The 19,941-nt window shown below is 42.0% G+C and overlaps 2 protein-coding genes across 2 annotated transcripts in view; both read left to right on the top strand.

The window, feature by feature from the left end:
* Positions 1-19,941, top strand: part of FAM189A1 (family with sequence similarity 189 member A1) — a 245,153-nt gene that overhangs the window by 160,365 nt on the left and 64,847 nt on the right. The window contains exon 3 of the mRNA XM_043922074.1: positions 19,693-19,803. Coding sequence (XP_043778009.1) covers positions 19,693-19,803 — 111 coding nt within the window. The remainder of the gene's footprint in view (positions 1-19,692; positions 19,804-19,941) is intronic.
* On the top strand, positions 12,566-14,100 carry NSMCE3 (NSE3 homolog, SMC5-SMC6 complex component). Its single transcript, XM_043922075.1, has one exon. The coding sequence runs from the start codon at positions 12,690-12,692 to the stop codon at positions 13,545-13,547; it is 858 nt and encodes a 285-aa protein (XP_043778010.1). The 5' UTR covers positions 12,566-12,689; the 3' UTR covers positions 13,548-14,100.

Genomic DNA, 19,941 nt, shown 5'->3' with positions numbered 1-19,941 from the left:
GAGGGAATGGGTCAGGAGCCTTCAGAACCTAATTGTCCTCTGTCCCTGATCCCCTCTCAGTTCAGACAGAATGCTGTGTCTCCATCTTCCTTTTTTGATTTGACCTCTTGAGACATCTGCCCTGTAGGTTTCATGAGGAGCCAGGGGAGGGACTTGTGGGCCTATGTCCCACGGGGCAGACCTGGGGGAGGGGTGTTTTCCTGGCACCTGGGTCACCTGCAGAAGCCAGGCGGACATCCATGGAGCGTCATTGTGCCAGGTTTGCTGAGGGGTGAGGCTACTGTTTTCAACTCCTTACATTATCCTGTGTGACAGGCATTCCTACTGAACACCATGGTGAGTGGACTGAGCACAGAGGTTTGAACCCAGAGAGTCCTGGTCTAGAGCCTGTGCTTTCTGCCTGACGCTGCCTCTTGAGGAAGGGCGGGAGGGGACCTCGGGCCATGAGGACAAAGTACCGTGGTGGTGATAATGACAGCCACACAACATGTGAGCAGGCATTGGGACACAAGAGCTGAAGACATTCTTTACAGAATCACTGTGGGAACCATTTGTACGTCCAGGCTCAAATCCAGGACTTCTCTCCCATTGCATTTTCTGCTGCTGTAACACAGTGGGTCTTTGTAGAAATTGCTTCCTACTCTGTGCCAGAAACTGCCCCAGGTGCTTCATGTCTGTGTTGCTCACCTTCCTACCAACCCCAGGAAAGTTCTGACCCTCTGTTACTGATGAGGAAAGGGGGTCAGAGAGAAAGGGGGTGACCCACTGAGTCAGCCAGCTGGTGGGGGCCCCCGGGTTGTACTGTTTGAGGACACTGCCTTGCCCAGGGTGATGTCACTGAGCCCCTACAGCTGAGATGTGAAGACCTCTGCTTTGCCTGTGACCAGCCTTCACCAGGAATGAACTTAGAAAAGGTGTCAAAACAGGTCAGTTCAGTTCAGTTGCTCAGTCGTGTCCAACTCTTTGCAACCCCATGGACTACAGCATGCTAGGCTTGCTTGTCCATCACCAATTCCCGGAGCTTGCTCAAACTCATGTTCATTGAGTTGGTGACGCCATCCAACCATCTTATCCTCATCTCCTCCTGCCTTCAATCTTTCCCAGCATCAGAGTCTTTTCCAATGAGTTGAGTCTTCATATAAGGTAGCCAAAGTATTGGAGTTTCAGCTTTAGCATCAGTTCTTCCAATGAATATTCAGGACTGATTTCCTTTAGGATTGACTGATTTGATCTTCTTGCAGTCCAAGAGTCTTGAGAGTTTAGGTAATAAACAGGTTCAGATTTCTGTTCGGGGGTAATTGTTTAGGTCCTAGTGTATATAAAAGAAGTGATTTGTAGATAGGAATCTTGGGGAAAGACATTTATTAGTATCCAACTCTTTGTCTCCCAGAAAAAATGACAGAAATACAGGAAAACTTTGTTGCTCATTAGTTGACATTTAACCCAATATATTGTTTCTCTTCTAAAACAGAAAACATAAAAGCTCCTTAGTGGATGTTGTGGGCTGCTGGGGCGGCCATAACAGAACACCACAAGAGGGGTCAGGGGTGGGGGCTTACAGCAGATACGGATTTTCTCAAAGTTCCTGTTGAGTTCCAGTGAGAGCCTGATTCCTGGCTTGCAGACAGCTGCCTTCCAGCCGAGTGGCCACATGGCCTGTCCTTGGTGCATATGGGGAGGCCGTGCCCTCTTGCTCTTCCCTCCTGTAAAGGCTACCAATTCTACAAGGTTAGGGCCTCCCCCTGTGACTTGTCTGAACTCAGTTACCTCCTGAAAGCCCTCTCTAGGCGCAGTCACAATAGGGGTTAGAACTTCAACACAAGAATTTGGGTAGGACACAATTCATTCTGTGGCAACAAGCAAGTTGTTTTTTCCCTAAACATCATCTCTCCCTTTTCTGTCTTTTTGCTGTGTTTATATTTCATGCAAATCTGGATTATAAAATCAGTGGGAAGAATCTGTGTCTAAATGTCTTACCTGCAGACCACCCAGCTTATTAATATCAATCTTTCATTGCCAAGTGATATTTCTTTTAATTTTATTTTTAATTGGAGGATAATTACTTTACAATATTGTGATGCTTTCTACCATACTTCAACATGAATGAACCATAGGTAAATGTATGTTCCCTCACTCTTGAACCTCCCACCCACCTCCCAGCCCTCTAGGTTGTCACAGAGCACTGGCTGCCAAGTGATATTTCTGATGGAAGGTAGTGGGAGTGATAATTGGTATGTTCAGATTATTTATTTAAGTTTTTTTGGATGTGTTCCATTTTTAAAGTCTTTATTGGATTTGTTACAACACTGTTGCCGTTTTATGTTCTGATTTCTTGGCCGTGAGGCACCTGGGATCTTATTAATAGCTCCCTGACCAGGATTCAAATTCACAACCCCTGCATTGGAACACAGAATCTCAACCACTGGACCACAAAGGAAGTCCCTGTCCAGACTATTTAAATATTTGAGTATTGCCCTGGACTCAGTGGCAGCATAGGTGTCAGTTGAACTCCAGCGCCCTGGGGATCCCTGTGGAAAGAGGACTTTTGAAGCCCTGGAATCTTTGCTTAACATGGTGTGTGGTGTTTAAACTGTAAACCTGGGTCTGTTATCCCTGGGTTTTTCCATTTTTGACGTTTGCTCATTATGTGTCGTCTTCATTCTCACACTGCAGATATCTGGTGTTATTTAGGGAGTGCTAGAGGCTTCTTCTTCAATAAGAAAAGTGGAAAGACAGAAACAACTATTTCTCTGAAAACTGAAAAAAGCCATTTTATGACCAAGAAATGCATTTGATTACCAACACAAAAAAGAATAATGAAATTCTTCACGAGGAGCATTTCATCTATAATTTCATCTTAAAATTTGAGATGGACAGTCCGCATTCACAGACTTTTTAAAGTAGAGTGATCCTGGTTCAGGGAGCAGCAGGTTCTAATTTTATTTTTGGCATGTGGGATCTTCGTTCCCCAACCAGGGCTCGAACCCTCACCCCCTGCAGTGGAAGCAGAGTCTTAACTGCTGGACCTCCAGAAAAGTCCCTTATTATTATTATTATGTTTTTTTTTTTTTTCTAGTGTTTCAACAGACCTACACAGTTCACTTACACTGAAGACAAGTAGGAATATATTCTACGGGAAGTTGATAAAGTTTAAGTCCATGAACAGGCAGACTACTTCATATTACATTTTCAAATGGATGAGGAGTTAATGAAGATCTCTCACCATAGCTTCAGAATGGGCGTATTTATAACCCTATCCTGCCAAAAATAACTACTTCCCATTTTTTTTCTGCCAACCTTTTCAATGCCTTTCACAGAAAATGGGAAAAGGGAGCTGGTGCAAATAGGGGTGTTTTCCACAAGAAAGAAGGAAGTTTTTTGGAATCTGAGCAGTTTGTATGCCTTGTCTGTTCTGGAACATTCTGTCTTGGAATGTTCCCTGTTTTTAGGTTTATTTATTTCACATCTCATTCATTCTCTAAGCCAGTTGCACAACATTCCTTTCCAAATGCCACAGTTATAAAAGACTGGACTGGCTCCTTATGGTACACATGGTCGTTTGTTGAGGATCCCCAGTGTGGTTCTGGAGCTGAGCTCATGATCCAGTGGGCCTTATCCTGGGTTCTCTGGGGAAGGAGCAGACCAGTCTGAGCAGCCTTGGGGGCGGGGGTGGGGGTGCTTCTGTTTAGAGCCCTCTTGCTCCTACTTCACCCTGAACCTCCAAGAGTCTCCTCAACCCTCCTGGTCCCCTCCCCAGGGGCTGTGTCATCTTGTCCCCTCCACCCCCCTGCTCCAGGGATAGGAGCCCTTGGCACTGGCTCTTTCTCTGCCCCCAGGGTAGCCTCTAAAAAGAAGGCAGAAAGAGTCCATTTTTAATGTTATTATTGTCTTTCATTTTTAATTTGTATTCGTGTGCAGTTATTTCAGTTTTTCAGAGTTGTATTATGTGTTCTGAACACATATTACTATCTGTTTTTCGGCTCATGCATGGAAATGCTTCATGTTTCTCAGGGATGGTTCCAACTAAAACTGGTCTTTGACTTTAGAGTCTCAGTTTTTTCAGATGAACTTTGGGCATTCCTAAATTAAGAAAACATGTCTAAATGAAAATAGGTTTAAAAAGAAATTAAAATTAATAACATTAGAAATAATTTTAAAAAGGTAAATGAGCTACCATTGTCAGAAACCATTGTGAATCACTATAAACAACATACAAAGCAAAAGGGGTGGGTAGGGGCAGGGCTCACTGCATGGAGGACAGAGAGGAGGTAAATTTTATGTTTTGCATATAAATTACAATTAAGAGGGATGGGGTGGGGAGGGAGGTGGGAGGGGGGGATCGGGATGGGGAATACATGTAAATCCATGGCTGATTCATGTCAATGTATGGCAAAAACCACTACAATATTGTAAAGTAATTAGGCTCCAACTAATAAAAATAAATGGAAAAAAAAACAGAAAAAAAATTACAATTAAGAAAGTATGGCTTTCTCAGCTTGGTAATCGAGTTGAAGAAATTGGAGAATATGAATTAGGGTATCCTTTAGAAAAAAATGATATCTGTGTACAACCTGGATCAAATTTCATATACATTTGTCTTTTGTGGCTAAGTATAATAACATTATGGACACAAATTTTGGATTAAATGCAGCCACAAAATTAAGAGTTGCTTGTTCCTTAGAAGAAAACCTAGGATAAACCTAGACAGTGTATTAAAAAGCAGAGACCACTTTACCAACAAAGGAGGTGAAACCAGTCAATCCTAAAGGAAATCAACCCTGAATATTCACTGGAAGGACTGATGCTGAAGCTGAAGCTCCAATACTTTGGCTACCTGATGCAAAGAGCTGATTCACTGGAAAAGACCCTGATGCTGGGAAAGGTTGAGGTCATGAGGAGAAAGGGGCGACAGAGGATGAGATGTTTGGATGGCATCATCACTCAGTGGACTTGAGTTTGAGCAAACTCCGGGATATAGCAAAGGATAGAGAAGCTTGGCTTGCTGTAGTCCATGGGGTCGAAGAGTTGGACACAACTGAGCAACTGAACAACAATAGAATCATAACATTTGGTGAGAAGAAAGACAATTTTGCTTCTTTCCAATCTTCAAAATTTTTCTTTCTTTTTTATTGCACTGGCTGTGACCTCAAATAAAATGAACAGACATGGGTATGGATAGAAGGTTTCTTTATTTTCACATCAGAGGAGACACTTTAAATATTTCACAATAAAGTGTGATGTCTAATGCAGACTGTTTGTAGTGACTGTTTAAGTTTCTGTTTCAAGACTGCTAAGGCTTTGTTTGGTCAGTTTTTTTTTTTTTTAAATCATGAATAGATATTGACTTTTCTCTTATAATTTCTTGCTGTCTTTTGAAATGACCATATGAGAGATCTCCTTTATTCTGTTAGTATACTGAATTACCTGGATTTCAATTCTCATGTTGAATCTCGTGATTTTATTTCTTTTTCTTAATTCAGGGGTTTTGATTATTTATTTATGAGGGGCTTTCATCTTGATTTTTCAAAATGTTCATGTCAGATTTTTATGTTAAGTTTATACTTTCTTCATAAAACACAATGGGAATAGTCCCCCATTTTCTTTTCTGGAAGTATTATCATTCGTATTATTTCTGTTTTAAAGTTCAGTAGAATTCACTAGTGAAGGCACCCAGATCTGGGGTTTCCTTTGAGGGGAAGTTTCTTTTTTTTTTTTTTTTTTTGAGGGGAAGTTTCGAATCACAGATTTATCTGCTCCCAGAACCAGTCAAACTCTTCTGTGTTTTTGTATCAGTTTTGATTGGTTGTGCTTTTCTAAGAATTTCCCTTTCCATCTGTTTTCAAAGGTCTTGGCAAAGGTTGCAGTAATATTCTCTTGTTACCCTTTTCCTGTCTGTAGGGATATGCCCTGCTGTTGTTCACACCTTCGGGAGAGAACAGTGAGCTCGTTCTGGGAGAGAGTTGGGGCTGATGGAGGTTGCTGCCAGGGCAAGGGTACTGCTAGGACCATACTGACCACAGCCCCCACCTCACCCCTGGTCAGGCTTCCCCCATGGCCACTCCCTGGAAAAACCCAGCAGGAAGCCTTCTAACAAGAGAAACAGAGCTCCCAAAGACCCCACTCCAACATGAGGGGTCTGGAGCTAAGATATCACAGCTTCATCACCAGCACACCTCCCACCTAGGGCTTCTCAGTGTCCTCAGGACCCCACCCCACCTGGAGGAGAATCCGTCTCCCCACTCTGCTTCTTGTTCCTGGGGCGAGCTGAAAGTGTTTGGGCCCAGGCTCTTATCAAAATATCTCTTCTTCTGTTTCGAGAATCCTTATGAACAACTGTGTTATAATTTACATTATCACTGTCCATTAGGGTTTTTAAATAAATATTACAAAATGTGCTCTGTTACTTCACTGTCTTCCCCTCCCATGGATCCTTGTTTGGTTGTGTTCTTTGGTGTGAGTGGCTGTAGTGTTTTCACAGCAGCCCCCTCAGAAGATACACTCCCCACCCTGCACATCCTATAATCAATTCCTTTGTGCTGATATGATAATACTTTGCCTGGTAGAGAATTCTTAGGATAGAGTCCCATCTTTTCTCTAGTCAGTAACTGTGATTCCATTATCTACTAGTTTCCAAGACTGAAAGCAAGAAATGTGATGATAAGCTGATCATTTCTAGAAAGAGTTTGTTGTTTTTGTCTGTGTGGATTCATGCTTATATGATTTTTGTCTCTTCTTGAAATTCAGAAAATCTGCCAGCATGTATCTAAAGTCTGCCATTTCAGAACACTTTCAAGCAGAAAACCTGAATAGCTTCTTCTTTGATGTTGTTTGTTTGCTTCTTGTCATTTTTTTTCCTCCCCAAACTTGTAAATTATTTAAAATGTAAAATTATTTACTTATTGTGCCTCCTGATTCTACCCTTCATAACTTGATATTTCATTTGTGATTTTCATTTCATTAACTTTTTGTTCTGTATTATGTGACATGTCTTTCATTTGAGCTTCCTAAAATAGTAATTTGGTTTTCCGCAGGGAATATTCTCTTTTATGGTGCCTCTACTGAAGTTTTAAATGAAAAAAATCAAGCATTATTCTATTCTAGAAGCAGTTTGTTGTGCTCTAATAATATCTCCTTATGTGTTCTCATTATGTTTCCATTATATGGACTATTTGTTTCCTCCATTAGTTCTGCCCCATGGTAGCCATCTGTTCTAGAATTCAGCTCTCTCCTGCCTTCAAATCACTGTGCATCTTAGGAGTTTTCTTTGCCTGATCATTTTTTTTTTAATTTTATACATCCATTTATTTTTTATTTATTTTTTGGCTGTAATCTTGCTCCACTACCTGAGCTTCAGCAGCATCTCAAGCCTACATCTGAATGGCTACAGATCTCAGAGCCAGGTGGAGGGACTGGTACCTTGGGACTCCTACATCTACAGGTATCAGTTGAGGTGCTCTGGAGCTGCTTTTAGCCTCAAGTGATATAAAAACGAATTCACAAAAGCTGAAACAACAAAAGTAGTTACTGTCTTAGAAGATAAACCCAGAGGTGGACTGCTCTAGAGTTGGCTGGGTCGGCAGCCTGGCATAGTTTTCAAAATATGTGCAAGGAGCTGCCAGTGACAACCTTGTATTTTTAAAGTCCCGCCCCCCCAACTATGTAGTCATTTTCAATCCCTACCAGTCCTCACTTAACAAGCACCCTTGCTTCCTGCCACCTCTGATCCTAATTCTTGACCACTTACGTAACCTCGTCTTTTTCTGTCTTTGTAAAACCTCCCTCATTTTGTCGTCTGGCGGAACACAATTCAAGTTTTTCTTGGATCTGTGTCTCCAGGCTTGCTGTGCCAAAAAATCTCCAACAAACACCTCTTTACTTCCAGTAGGTCTCCATTCTGGGAATTTTTGGTTAACATAGGTAACGATACCTCATCGAGTTCCATTCCTATGAAATAAGGCTCATTCTTCAGCACCCTGTTTTCCCTGGCAGAATGGGTTTAGAATTTGCTCAGTTTCAAGTGAGGGTAATCTACTTTCAGGAAGGTACAGCAGGAGGAGGGGATTTTACTTGTTTCAGTAACTAGTTCTCCCCGGGAGTCTGACCCTGAACTCCCGATCTCGGGACTCAGACAGCAGCATGGGGACTGCTCCTCCATCTCTTAGGTCTCCTCTGAATTGGCTTGCACCTGAGACAGGTGAATCCCTAGCAAAGGCAAAGCTGGCTGGGCGTACATCACCCATCAGCTTGTTTACTAGGAGGAAAGAGAACCTGTGTGAACCCCTGAGAGGAAACTGCTTGGACTCCTGACCAGTAACTGAGCCACGTGCAAGCAGAGAAGAGGGCCTCCGAGAGATGGGGAAGGACGGATACAGAAAAGAGGACAGAAGCAAACAAAATAAACAGCAACTGATTGGCCACTAATAAGACCTTATGTGTTTGTAACCTTTTAACCTAGTAAGCCTTGATGGTTTTCCTAAGTAAAAGACTCTGGGTGATTGGAGGATGCATATCTCTTGAAAAGAGTCCAAGAGGAGGCTTCTGGGCCAAATGGCTACAACACTTGAAAGATGCTGCCTCATTGAGCCCATCTCTCCACTCCCTTTCACCACCCATAGAAGGCTCTGTTGCTACTTAATCAATATATTCTTTCCTGAGGGACAAAGTGTTATTAGGTAGTCCTATCACATGATTTAACCAGGATGGATCTTAGTTACACGTGAGCACATACAAGGGGTTTCATTAAAAGCATGAAACTATCTGGATTGCTTTTCCTGCCATCTATGCGCTGACATAGCATCTGCCTACCCACCCACCCCAACTACTGTGTTCACGTATTATGCTCCATCCACTTCCTTCCATTGGAAAAGGCAGAGAAACTGCTCATACGTGGCGACTGCATGCTTTCTCATTGCTTTTCATCCCCAAAAGTCCCTACCTGCTTTTCTTTTTAAGTTGTGTTGGTTTCTACTGTACAATAATGTGAATCAGTCGTAAGTATACATATCTCCCCTCCATCATGAGCCTCCCTCCCACCCTTCCATCTCACACCTCTTAGGTGATCACAGAGCACTGAGCTGAGCTCCCTGTGCTATACAGCGGCTTCCCGCCAGGTATCTATTTTACCCATGGTGGTGTATATATGTCAGTGCATTGAAATATATATATTACCTACCTGCTTTTTGCACTAGGTTGAAGTCATAAAATTTAAAATCTTCTTCTATTTCTGTAAGAACTTCCACTGAATGAAGAGGAGAATCTAGTAGATAATAGAGATGATTAGAGCTTCTTAGCAGGCATTTGCTACCAAGGAGATGAAATAAAGCAATTAATTACTTAGAGGCATCTAAAGAGCAGTACGTACTAGGCATTTCTTTGTTCAATGGACTTGAAATTTCAGCTAGCTTAGTTTTTGCCTCAAATAAAAATTTTTTTGGGGGGTCAAGTAATAAAAATACTAAGTCATTAACATAAAGTGTTTGCACATGTTTTTCTTTTTTAACCACTTGTTCTTATTCCTCCACTGGCTGAACAAAAAGTTATAAATATCACATTCACTTGAATTTGATGAATTTCCTTACAACTTGAATGTGTGTAACTTCTGAGGCATGATGTCACAATGAAGTTAAAATTCACTGAAAGTATATTTTTAATTTATCTCCCAGTCAAGAAAATCAACATTGAATTTCACTTTTTAAAAGAAAATTAATAGTACCTTGGTAGTTTTTTCCAGACTTTTCCTGATTTCTGTGTACATGTGCTTCACTGCAGTAAACCTCTTTCTACATACAGCTTTGACAGCCCCCAAATACCGTTGGCCCTCCATAGCCACAGGTTCTGCACCTGTGGATTCACACAACTGCAGATCGAAAATATGAGAAAAAAGAAAAATCCATAAAGTGCCAAAAAATCAAAACTTAAATTTGCTGAGTGCTGGTAACTATTTACATAGCAGTTAAATTGTACTTATAACTGTTTGCCTAGCATTTATATCATATAGATTTTAAAATAATCTAGAGGTGTTTGCTGACGTGCATGGGTTATATGGAGATTCTATGCCATTTTGTACAAGGGCCTTGAGCATCTAAGTATTTTCATATCTGAGGGGGTTCTGGCAACAGTTGCCAGAAGCCAAGGGAGGACTGTTTTAACATAAAACCCCTGAAGGAAACACAGGCCCTGTGCTAGGTGTTTGGCAAACCTCTCACTCTTAGTCCCCTGAAGCCTGGACTAGTAGTCTCATTTTGCTGATTCGGAAACAGAAGGGAGTATCAGCAGCTTTCCCTCTAATCTAGGTCCATCTGACTCCTGAACCTTTATTTTTCAAGGTCCTGGGGTATCTGTGTTCTCTGTGTGCTCAGCATGTGGTTGAAAGCAGTCTCTGGAGGCAGGCTGCCAGCCTTAGTTCAGATCCACAGCTTCAACTTCCTTGCTACAGGTCCTTGCTACAGTTAACCTTCTTCTGTGTGCCTCAGTTTCTTCATCTGTATGGAAAGCATAGGCCTCGCAGGGCTGTTGTGGAGATTAAATGAGGTAATACCTAGACTACTTAGAAGGTTTGATCCAAGGTTACCTTTGTGGTGATCATTAGCTGCTGCTGTTTATATTTCTTATTACTGTTAGTGTTATTACTACCACCCTCATCACAACAGCTTCCAGTGTCAGCCTGAGGTGGAATGTGGCCTGGGTGACGTCTCCCTGCAGTGCGTAAAACATCACCCTAATCCTATTAATTTGCGACTCTATTTTCCAGACACTGTGTAGAGAGGTGTTTTAAGACTTAAAACTGGTATTTTTTTCATCCATTTTGAGTATGACAATCTGCTATCTGGGTAAAGATGTTGGTAATGGACACTGCTGATTTTCACAGTCACAGGGGTCACTAGACCTGTGGGATTACTGGTTAACTGAAGTAACCTGAGCAAGACAAAACACTAAAAAATACCCCAGCCTAGCTGTTGACAACGGCTTTCCTCTTATTTCCCATTTCTGTCACCTCTTGGTAGATTTTTTTAAACTCAAGATACAATTGATCTTTCTGAAGGGACCTTTTGCAGAATTCTCAACTGTAGGAGGTTTCTTTGCACTTGAGTTTAAATTTTTATTTGCAAGGAAACTGAAGCAGATGGATTGTCCCATTGTAAAAAAAAAATGAGTGCCTTGATGATACATTTGTTTTTCTTAGCAGGCTTCTGCCATTAAGATTGATGCTTGGGGATATATTGTTAGATCTTCTGTGGAACAGAAAGTTATTATTCATAGTTTACCAGATTTTAGCATACTTGCATCACAACACAGAATATCATTTTACGTTTAGTATTGCTTTTCCAGCGCCATTATCAGATTGCATTTTCATAGTAAATTACAACAAAATTTTATGCTACCAACATTTAATGAAATTTTAATAAGGTTGTGTTTTGATGTTATTATTCAAATAATGTGTTGTGAATTGCTTTCCTTTGAATATATTTGCATTAAAGAGGAACTCAACTTGATTTGGTTCTTTGAAGAGTTTACCCACTTTCTGGTAGCTTTAAGAAGACAAAGAGGGAAATTAAGTTTCGCCTTTGCAAGTCAATAAATAGAAAAGGAACACATTTGCTAGGATCTGTGGATGTAATGGCAGCAGATTACAGATGGTTTGAGTTAATGAAATGACTCGCGTTGGCTACTAAAGCGGCACAATTAAAAATATAAAGTGGACATTTCACAGATTATGAGGGTTGATAACCTGGAGTTCTCCCTTTCTCATTGATCTCTAAGGCTAGAGACTCACATGTTAGCAATTCTTGGTCAGAGATGCCGCAAATTAAATGGTCGTCTCTTGAGACCGACTTCTCTGTTGGTAGCATTCTCTTAGCCATTTCTGCCAAATTTGTGGTTGTGAGCCCAAGGCACATACTTTCCATGAGCACGTGCTTCCAAGAGATAAAACTCCCCGGACCAAGCAAAAACCCTCCACTTATCGTGCTTTCTGGGGTGACTGCCATAGCTATCCGGCTGACAGAGTTGATTACACAGAGTATCAATGCTGAAAGGTGAGGAGACGGAGAGCCCTGCTTGCGAGACGAGGCTCTGTTTACCATTGTTTCTAAACAGACTCGGGCTTTAGAGAAAGTAACTGGTGGAAAATGGTGAGAAGGGGCTGGCGAAGGCAAACTAGTAGTCCTTGGGGTCTTTTAATTCTCTTTACGCCCAGTTTTGTGTGGAAAGAAATTGCTCTTACTTCCTTTCCACGCTCTTCGCCGTCTTTTTCTACCACATTCATCCTGGGAGTTTCCTTCACCTACAAGCCCTGATTTCAGAGCTCTAGACACTCAAGTTTCTACAGCCCTGGCCTGGGTGCGATCCTGAGCCAAGTCGCAGTCGCTCAGGAGCTCTGCTTCCTGTTCGCCATCTGCAAGGTTTGGTAATAAGGACGACACTTAATCATAATCATAATACAACCCGCAAGGCTGCTTAGGAGTACCGGCTTTTTACTGCCGCCTCCCGCGGCCGCTGGCCAGACGGGAGCGACCCCTACACACGGCGCGGCCTCGATGACGCAACGCGCAGCCTCCGTGACGTAAGCGCGCAGCTTCTGTGACACAACCACTTCTCCTCCGGGCCCGCCCACGGCTAACCGACCCTCAATCCCTGCCACCGCCGCCGGTTACCGGGAGTCCGCGCTGTCGGGGTACGGCCGCCGCGACATGTCGCAAAAGCCGAAGAGCCGGGGCCGGCCCAGCTCCCAGGTCGAGCGGGAGCCGGATGGCGGCGGCGAGGAGGCCCCGAGCACGTCTCGCGGGCCGGGCGGCGCCGCGTCGCAGCGGCGGGCCCAGGCCTCCCCGGCGACGGGGCCGCGCTCGCAGAAGCAGCTGGAGCTGAAGGTGGCGGAGCTGGTGCAGTTCTTGTTGATCAAGGACCAGAAGAAGATCCCGATCCGCCGCACCGACATCCTGCGGCACGTGGTTGGCGACTACAAGGACGTGCTCCCAGAGCTGCTGCGGCGGGCGGCCGAGCGCCTGGAGTACGTATTCGGGTACCGGCTGGTGGAGCTGGAGCCGCGCAGCAACACTTACATTCTGGTCAACACGCTGGAACCGGTGGAAGAGGACGCGGAGGTGCGCGGCGACCAGGGCACGCCCACCACTGGGCTGCTGATGATCGTGCTGGGGCTCATCTTCATGAAGGGCAATAGCATCAAGGAGACCGAGGTCTGGGACTTCCTGCGGCGCCTCGGGGTACACCCCGCCAAGAAGCATCTCATCTTCGGGGACCCCAAGAAGCTCATCACCGAGGACTTCGTGCGGCAGCGATACCTGGATTACCGGCGCATCCCGCACACGGACCCCGTGGACTACGAGCTCCAGTGGGGCCCGCGCACCAACCTGGAGACCAGCAAGATGAAGGTGCTCAAGTTCGTGGCTAAAGTCCACAACCAGGACCCCAAGGACTGGCCGGCGCAGTACTGCGAGGCTTTGGCGGACGAGGAGGCCAGGGCCAGACCCCAGCCTGCGGGCCCGAGTCCAGCCACTGCCCCTGCCCCAACCGCTTCTCCTGTCTCTTGAAATCAGACACACCACAGGGCCCGCTTCCCCCCACCTCCACGCCGGGGGAAGGGCTGGAGGTGGGAGGGAACATCTTGCTTGCTTAAATGCGTGGTAGTTCCAGGACGTGTTTGCAAACTTTTCTTCTTGTAATGTTGTAAGTCATTTTGATTATAAAATTTCATTTAGAGGGTGACTTTTTTTGTTTTGATTTGCTTCAGTGTCTGTGTTTTTTGGTGTAAAGATCTTGCTAGCTTTATAAAGCGAGTTGGAAAACTTCCTACCCTGATCTGGAAATGCCAAGGAAATGTAAGCGAACTGGCCCTTGTCCGGCCTCTGGACTGCCCCACTCTTTAAAGGAAAAGTCTTTGTAAATTGAAAACGGAAATGTAATTGCCTATATACCCTTTTACCTTAACGCAGCTATCATCTGTTTTCTATGTATATAAGCGTTTTGAGTCATTCTATGCGTATTGCAGTTTACATTGATAATTACTGTGCTATGTGGCTGACCATTTTGTTCAATTTTTTTTGCTACTATAGTTACAATAAATACTATTTTTTAAGCAATTTAGCATTGTGCATTTATTTTAACCCTAAATCATGAGAAATAAATTTCATGATTGAAAACCTGTATCGTAAGGGAAAAAGAAAGCAATTTTTGCTACATATCATTGAGGTAAATAGTGTTTTGTTGAAGTTGCTTTACCTATATGTGTGACATACTGGATCATGATGTAAAATATATTTCTGTGGGTCATAGAAAAGTTGATAAAAGTCTTAGTGATTAACCATGCCTATTTGGGAGTCAGACTATCTGGGTTCAGAGTCTGCCTAACTTACAAATTTAAGTAGATTAATTGTTGTACACAGACCTTTCCTCACCTATAAAACGGGTTGATGCTGCCTGTTACCATGTATGGTAGTGTGATAATTAGGTATGGAAGTTTATGTAAAGTTATGGGCACAAATTTGTTTAAATTTGGCTTTTTTTTCCTTGGCCTAGGACTGTTAAATTTTTTTCAACATTTTCTTTCATTCTCTTGTAAATCATGACTGTTCTAGTCCGACTCTACTGTGTGGTTTATGGAAAAACATAGCTCACCATGGAGCCCACATAAACAGAGCAGAAAGTAAGATCCACCTAGGCTTGGAGGGGGTATCTGCAGTGTAGTGAACAGGATATGGGATTTTGAGGTTGTCTGACATCTCAGGACAGTACAGAACCCACCTGCCAATGCGGGAGACCCGGGTTCAGTCCCTGGGTTGGGAAAGTCCCCTGGAGAAGGGACTAGCAATCCACTGTAGTATTCTTGCCTGGGAAATCCCAATTCTAGCTTGGTGGGCTACAGTCAATGAAGTAGCAAGTAGTTGGACACGGCTTATCAACTAAACAGCAGCAGCCTGAGTGAACCTGAAAGTGAAAGTGCACGTCATTCAGTCGTGTCCACCTCTTTGGACTATACAGTCCTTGGAATTCCCCAGGCCAGATTACTGGAGTGGGTAGCCTTTCCCTTCTCCAGGGGATCTTCCCAACCCAGGGATTGAACCCAGGTCTCCCACATTGCTTTTGGATTCTTTACCAGCTGAGCCACAAGGGAAGCCCAGGAATACTGGAGTGGGTAGCCTATCCCTTCTCCAGGGGAATCTTCCCAACCAGGAGTTGAACTGGAGTCTCCTGCATTGCAGGTGGATTCTTTACCAGCTGAGCTATCAGGGAAGCCCCGAGTGAACCTGAGGCAAAACCCATTTGACCTGCTTTGGTCATGTAACAGGAGAAAGTATTGGTCATGTAACAGGAGAAAGTATTTCTGCTGTGTTAGGACACCAAGATTCTGGAGTTATTTGTAACCTGTCCTATCCTGAATGATTCAGAAGTTGAGGAAGCTAATACTGGGGACATTGGAAAGAAGTGTGATATAATGGAAAAGCATTTGGTAAAAGCCCTTTTTGTAGTGACTTGAGCAGGTTGTGCACCTAATGAACCCAATGACGCTGAAGTTAAACAGTACATTGGTAGCAGAAGTGTTGGTGGCTGTGGCTACATTTAGGAAAGCAAACAGGAAAGAGATGAACTCAGAAAATATTTGACTGGTTTGTATCCAGGAATGAACAGAATACAGAAGTATGTTGATATGTAACTGCATCTGAACGCCCAATTGGTAAATAAAACAGAAGGCTAATTAAATCACATTCTCAGGCAAAAATCAAATCTGTGTTATAGTTGTCACTCTCATTGTTAAAACACCTGAATGGATTCAGGTGGTTTAGGGTAAAGATTAGGTAGGAGTTGGATGCCCAACAAAGATTTTTAAAAGAACAATACAACTGAGAGAAGAAGAGTTGAAATGTGGCCTGTCCACTGAAAGCATGAAGATCAGAGGGGCACAGTCAAATCAGGGGGAGGAGGACGGAGAGGAGCACAAAGGAAGTAAATATGCTTACAGCAAACCTAAGGTGTGTGTCTAGAAAAGAAGTACAGGTATACCTAGTGGCACATGGCACCAAATGGAATCAAATTGGGTTTTTTTTCCCCGTTATTTTATAACTTTTACTGGGGTAAGTTGATTTACAGTGTTGGGGGAGGGATAAATTGGAAGATTGAAATCAAATTATTTTGGAAGAGTCGATCTGTCAAAACTTTGCCTGAACTTTCATCAGAGTCTATGACTGCTTGAGGCCTAAATAACCCTTAGGTCTTCACTTTTTATGAGCCAACACCTATAGAAGGTACTGCAAAGTGTAGAATCCCAGAGTGGAATCAAGGTACGTAGCCCCTCCAAATGTCATGACCTCACCTAAGTTTAAAAAAAGAAAGACAGGAAATTCCGTGGTGGTCCAGTGGTTAGGACTCAGCTTTCACTGCCGAGGGGCCCCGGGTTCAACCTCTAGTTGGGAAACTAAGATCACACAAGCTATGAAGCATGTCCAAAAAAAAAAAAAAAGCTACCCCTAGGAGAAGGGAGGAAGTAGAATGGATGAGGGATGAGATAGAATAAAAGCTAGACTTACTTAAAACTCTTATGAATATGACTTTGATTCTTTTATATAATTGCAAGCAATATAAACTCAGAAAACCATCCCTAACAAAAATGAGACAATAACCTAGGTTCCCAGTTGGTAGCATAACCACACATAAGGGAACCATGGTGACTCTAGGACACCATAATTTGGCTACATATCCTGGTAGAATGTTCTCTAAGAATAAAAGGAAACAGAAAAATCTTTGTTTTCAATAATCATGTTTTTGGTGGTAGTATTAGCATTGTTATTTTGAGACCTGAGGGTATCATGAGATTAAATCAGATGGTTAATTATAATGAGAAGTAAGGTTTGGGGCATGGTTGAAAGGAAGTAGAGATATAAGGTTGATGTGATTAAATAAAAACCCTGTAGTTGTGAATTTGAATCCAAGATTGCAGTATGAACACATGATATGTTATACCTAACAACTGAAAATGCTTAAAACAGTGACCACCCAAGCGGCAAGAGCACCTTTAGCTTGAAAAGTGTGTTATCTAAACGTTTTTCAGTCGATAATTCTTGTCCAGCTCTGCGACCTCATAGACTGCAGCACATCAGTCTTCCCTGTCCTCCACTGTCTCCCAGAGTTGGCTCAAATACATGTCCATTGAGTTGGTGTTGCTATCTAACCATCTTATCCTCTGTCAAATCCTCTCCTCCTACCCTCAATCTTTCCCAGCATCAGAGTCTTTTCCAATGAGTTGGCTCTTCTCATCAGGTGGCCAAAGTATTGGAGTTTCAGCTTCAGCATCAGTCCTTCCAATAAATATTCAGGGTTGATTTCCTTTAGGATTGACTGGTTAGATCTGCTTGCAGTCCAAGGGACTCTCAAGAGTCTTTTCCCGCACCATAGTTTGAAAGCATCTATTCCTCGGCACCATTCTCTTTGAAAGGAATCAGGGCTTACTGGTGAAATGTCTGATTTCAGGACTAGGGCAAGAAATGTGTATGATGACCCTGGAACATGATAGCTTCCAAAGTAAGTTAGTATTGTGTCAACTTGAATTGAGTCTCTCTTGCTAATGACTCCAGTGACTGAAACATATCCAACGTGTTTAAGTTTATCCTTCATAATGACTCAAATACATACACACACTCTGAACAAACAATACCTTTGAAGAAAACTAGGGACCCAACTAATTTTTTTTAATTGTGTGAAAAAGATTGTATTTGACTCGTTCTTTAATGAAGGAACCAGTAAGATGTCACTACCAGTCTAAAAGAGAATTCACAGAATGTACACACATAGGCAATCAAGAATGCAGAAATGAATTTACAAAAGATGTAAAAGTGGTCAGCATCCATGGAGGGATAATCATTGCATTCCACCAGATAAAATTCAGTTATATTTCTAGTGTCAAAAATCATTGCACTAGCATGAATATTCTACATCTTACTGAGTTGTAAAACAAAGACAGCAAGCACAGGCAACTCAGAAAGGTGCACTAGACAGGATCCAGTATTTTTTTTCCCCATTTCAAAGTACAAGTTTTCATGATACTCTCCCCCTTCTTGATTATATTTTTTAAAGTTTTCTTTCATTAGATTTAAGTGTAGCAAGAGTATTAACTAACCCACATAGGCTTGAGTTTATTTTGCAAGTCTGGCAACATATCAGCTAATTATTTTGAAATCTGGAAGATAAATGGAAAGAATCTAACATGTATCCTTTCCCTATACGAACCTATACTTTAAGGAAAACAGTTGATGAGGAAGCGTCTCCTTCTATATCTTGATTTCCATGAATAAAGAGAGTAGAAATGATGGCTTTAGACTAGCACTAATTTGGAAACCCTAATAGATGAATGGACCTCAGCAATCCTGAAATATGGCTGCTAAGGAATGGTGACACAGATGTAGAGAACAGACTAGTGGACACAATGGGAGAAAGAGAAGGTGGGATGAATTGAAAGAGTAGCATTGATATATATACTACCATGTGTAAAATAGATAGCTAATGGGAAATTGCTGTATAGCACAGGGAACTCAACCTAGTGCTCTGTGATGATCTAGAGGGGTGGGATTGGGGGGAAGAAGGTTCAAGAGGGAGGGGGTATGTGTACACTTAGGGCTGATTCACACTGTTGTACAGCAGAAACTAACAACATTGTAAAGCAATTACCCTCCAATTAAAAATAAATTTAAATAAAGTTTTTTAAATGGCTGCTAAGATCACAGAGTGATATTATTTACCTTCTGTTAGTCTGAATCTGATCAACCTCTGGATCTATCCATGAAATTACAAAATTTACAGAAGATGGAGAAACATTAAGTGACAGGAGACAAGCAAAGTGTAGGCTATAGAAAACTCTAAAGGATCAGTGAACAGATTTCAAGGAAGAAAAGGCCCATAGTGGAAGGAAAAGCACATTAATTTAAAAATATCTAAAATTCAGAGCCACCAGTTTCACTGTATGGAACTCCTTTGTATCTTGTATAACCTGATTCAAACAAAATATGAAGAAAGGTTGAAACAGTTAAGTGTGAATTTTAAATATATTAATGCATTATTAAGAGACATGATGGCAGCATTTTATGTTTTCAAAAAGTTTTATTATTTTAGAAATATACACTGACATATTTAAGGATGAAGTCATGTGCTGTCTAATATTTGCTACAAAATAATTTGGAGGGGAGAGAGGATAAATGATAAAACTGATGGTGACTGGATTAATCACCCCTGATGCTGGGTGATGAGTATGTGGGTGGGATTCATTATACTATTTTCTTTGGTTTTACATGTGTATGAAATTTTCCATAATAAAAATTAAAAGACATAGACTTTCTAATAAATATATTTCTATCACTTGATTTTCTTTAGTAATTTACATATCACTTATTTTTTAGTATGTTATCAGTAATGCTATAAAAAATGGAATGTATAGTATTTTCAAGTTTAGCTTCTAAAATATTTTTATATTTCAAATCAAATCATGGTTTCTGGCTATGTCTTTTCAGACACTACCTTTTCTATTTGATTTAAGGTAATATGATTTTAAATTTTTTAACAATGCTTTCCTTGGAAACATAGAAATGTTATTCGTGCGATTATTTGATGGTCTGAAAGTTTTTTGAAAGCCAAATAGTTTTTCCTCTGGTCTCTCCCAGTAAATGATCAATTCCTTATCTGGTTTGTTTCCAGATAACCTTCTTCATGCTGCTCTCGGCAGTGTGTGTGATGCTGAACTTGGCTGGTTCAATCCTTTCTTGTCAGAACGCTCAGCTCGTCAGCTCCCTGGAAGGCTGTCAGTTGGTGAGTAATGAAAGGCAAGCCGTTTGATAAAGGTCATGGACTTTGATTTTACATGAAAGTGATTTCAAAAATAATTTTACTGTATCCTTGGGTTTATTCTGATGTTTCAGCATTGTCTAAGGAATTCATGATGATTCA

Source organism: Cervus elaphus, chromosome 13 (assembly GCF_910594005.1).
Source record: "Cervus elaphus chromosome 13, mCerEla1.1, whole genome shotgun sequence".
In the NCBI taxonomy this organism is placed as follows: Eukaryota; Metazoa; Chordata; class Mammalia; order Artiodactyla; family Cervidae; genus Cervus; species Cervus elaphus.
Note: the sequence above shows the minus strand (reverse complement) of the source record. Positions and strands in the feature narration are given on the sequence as shown.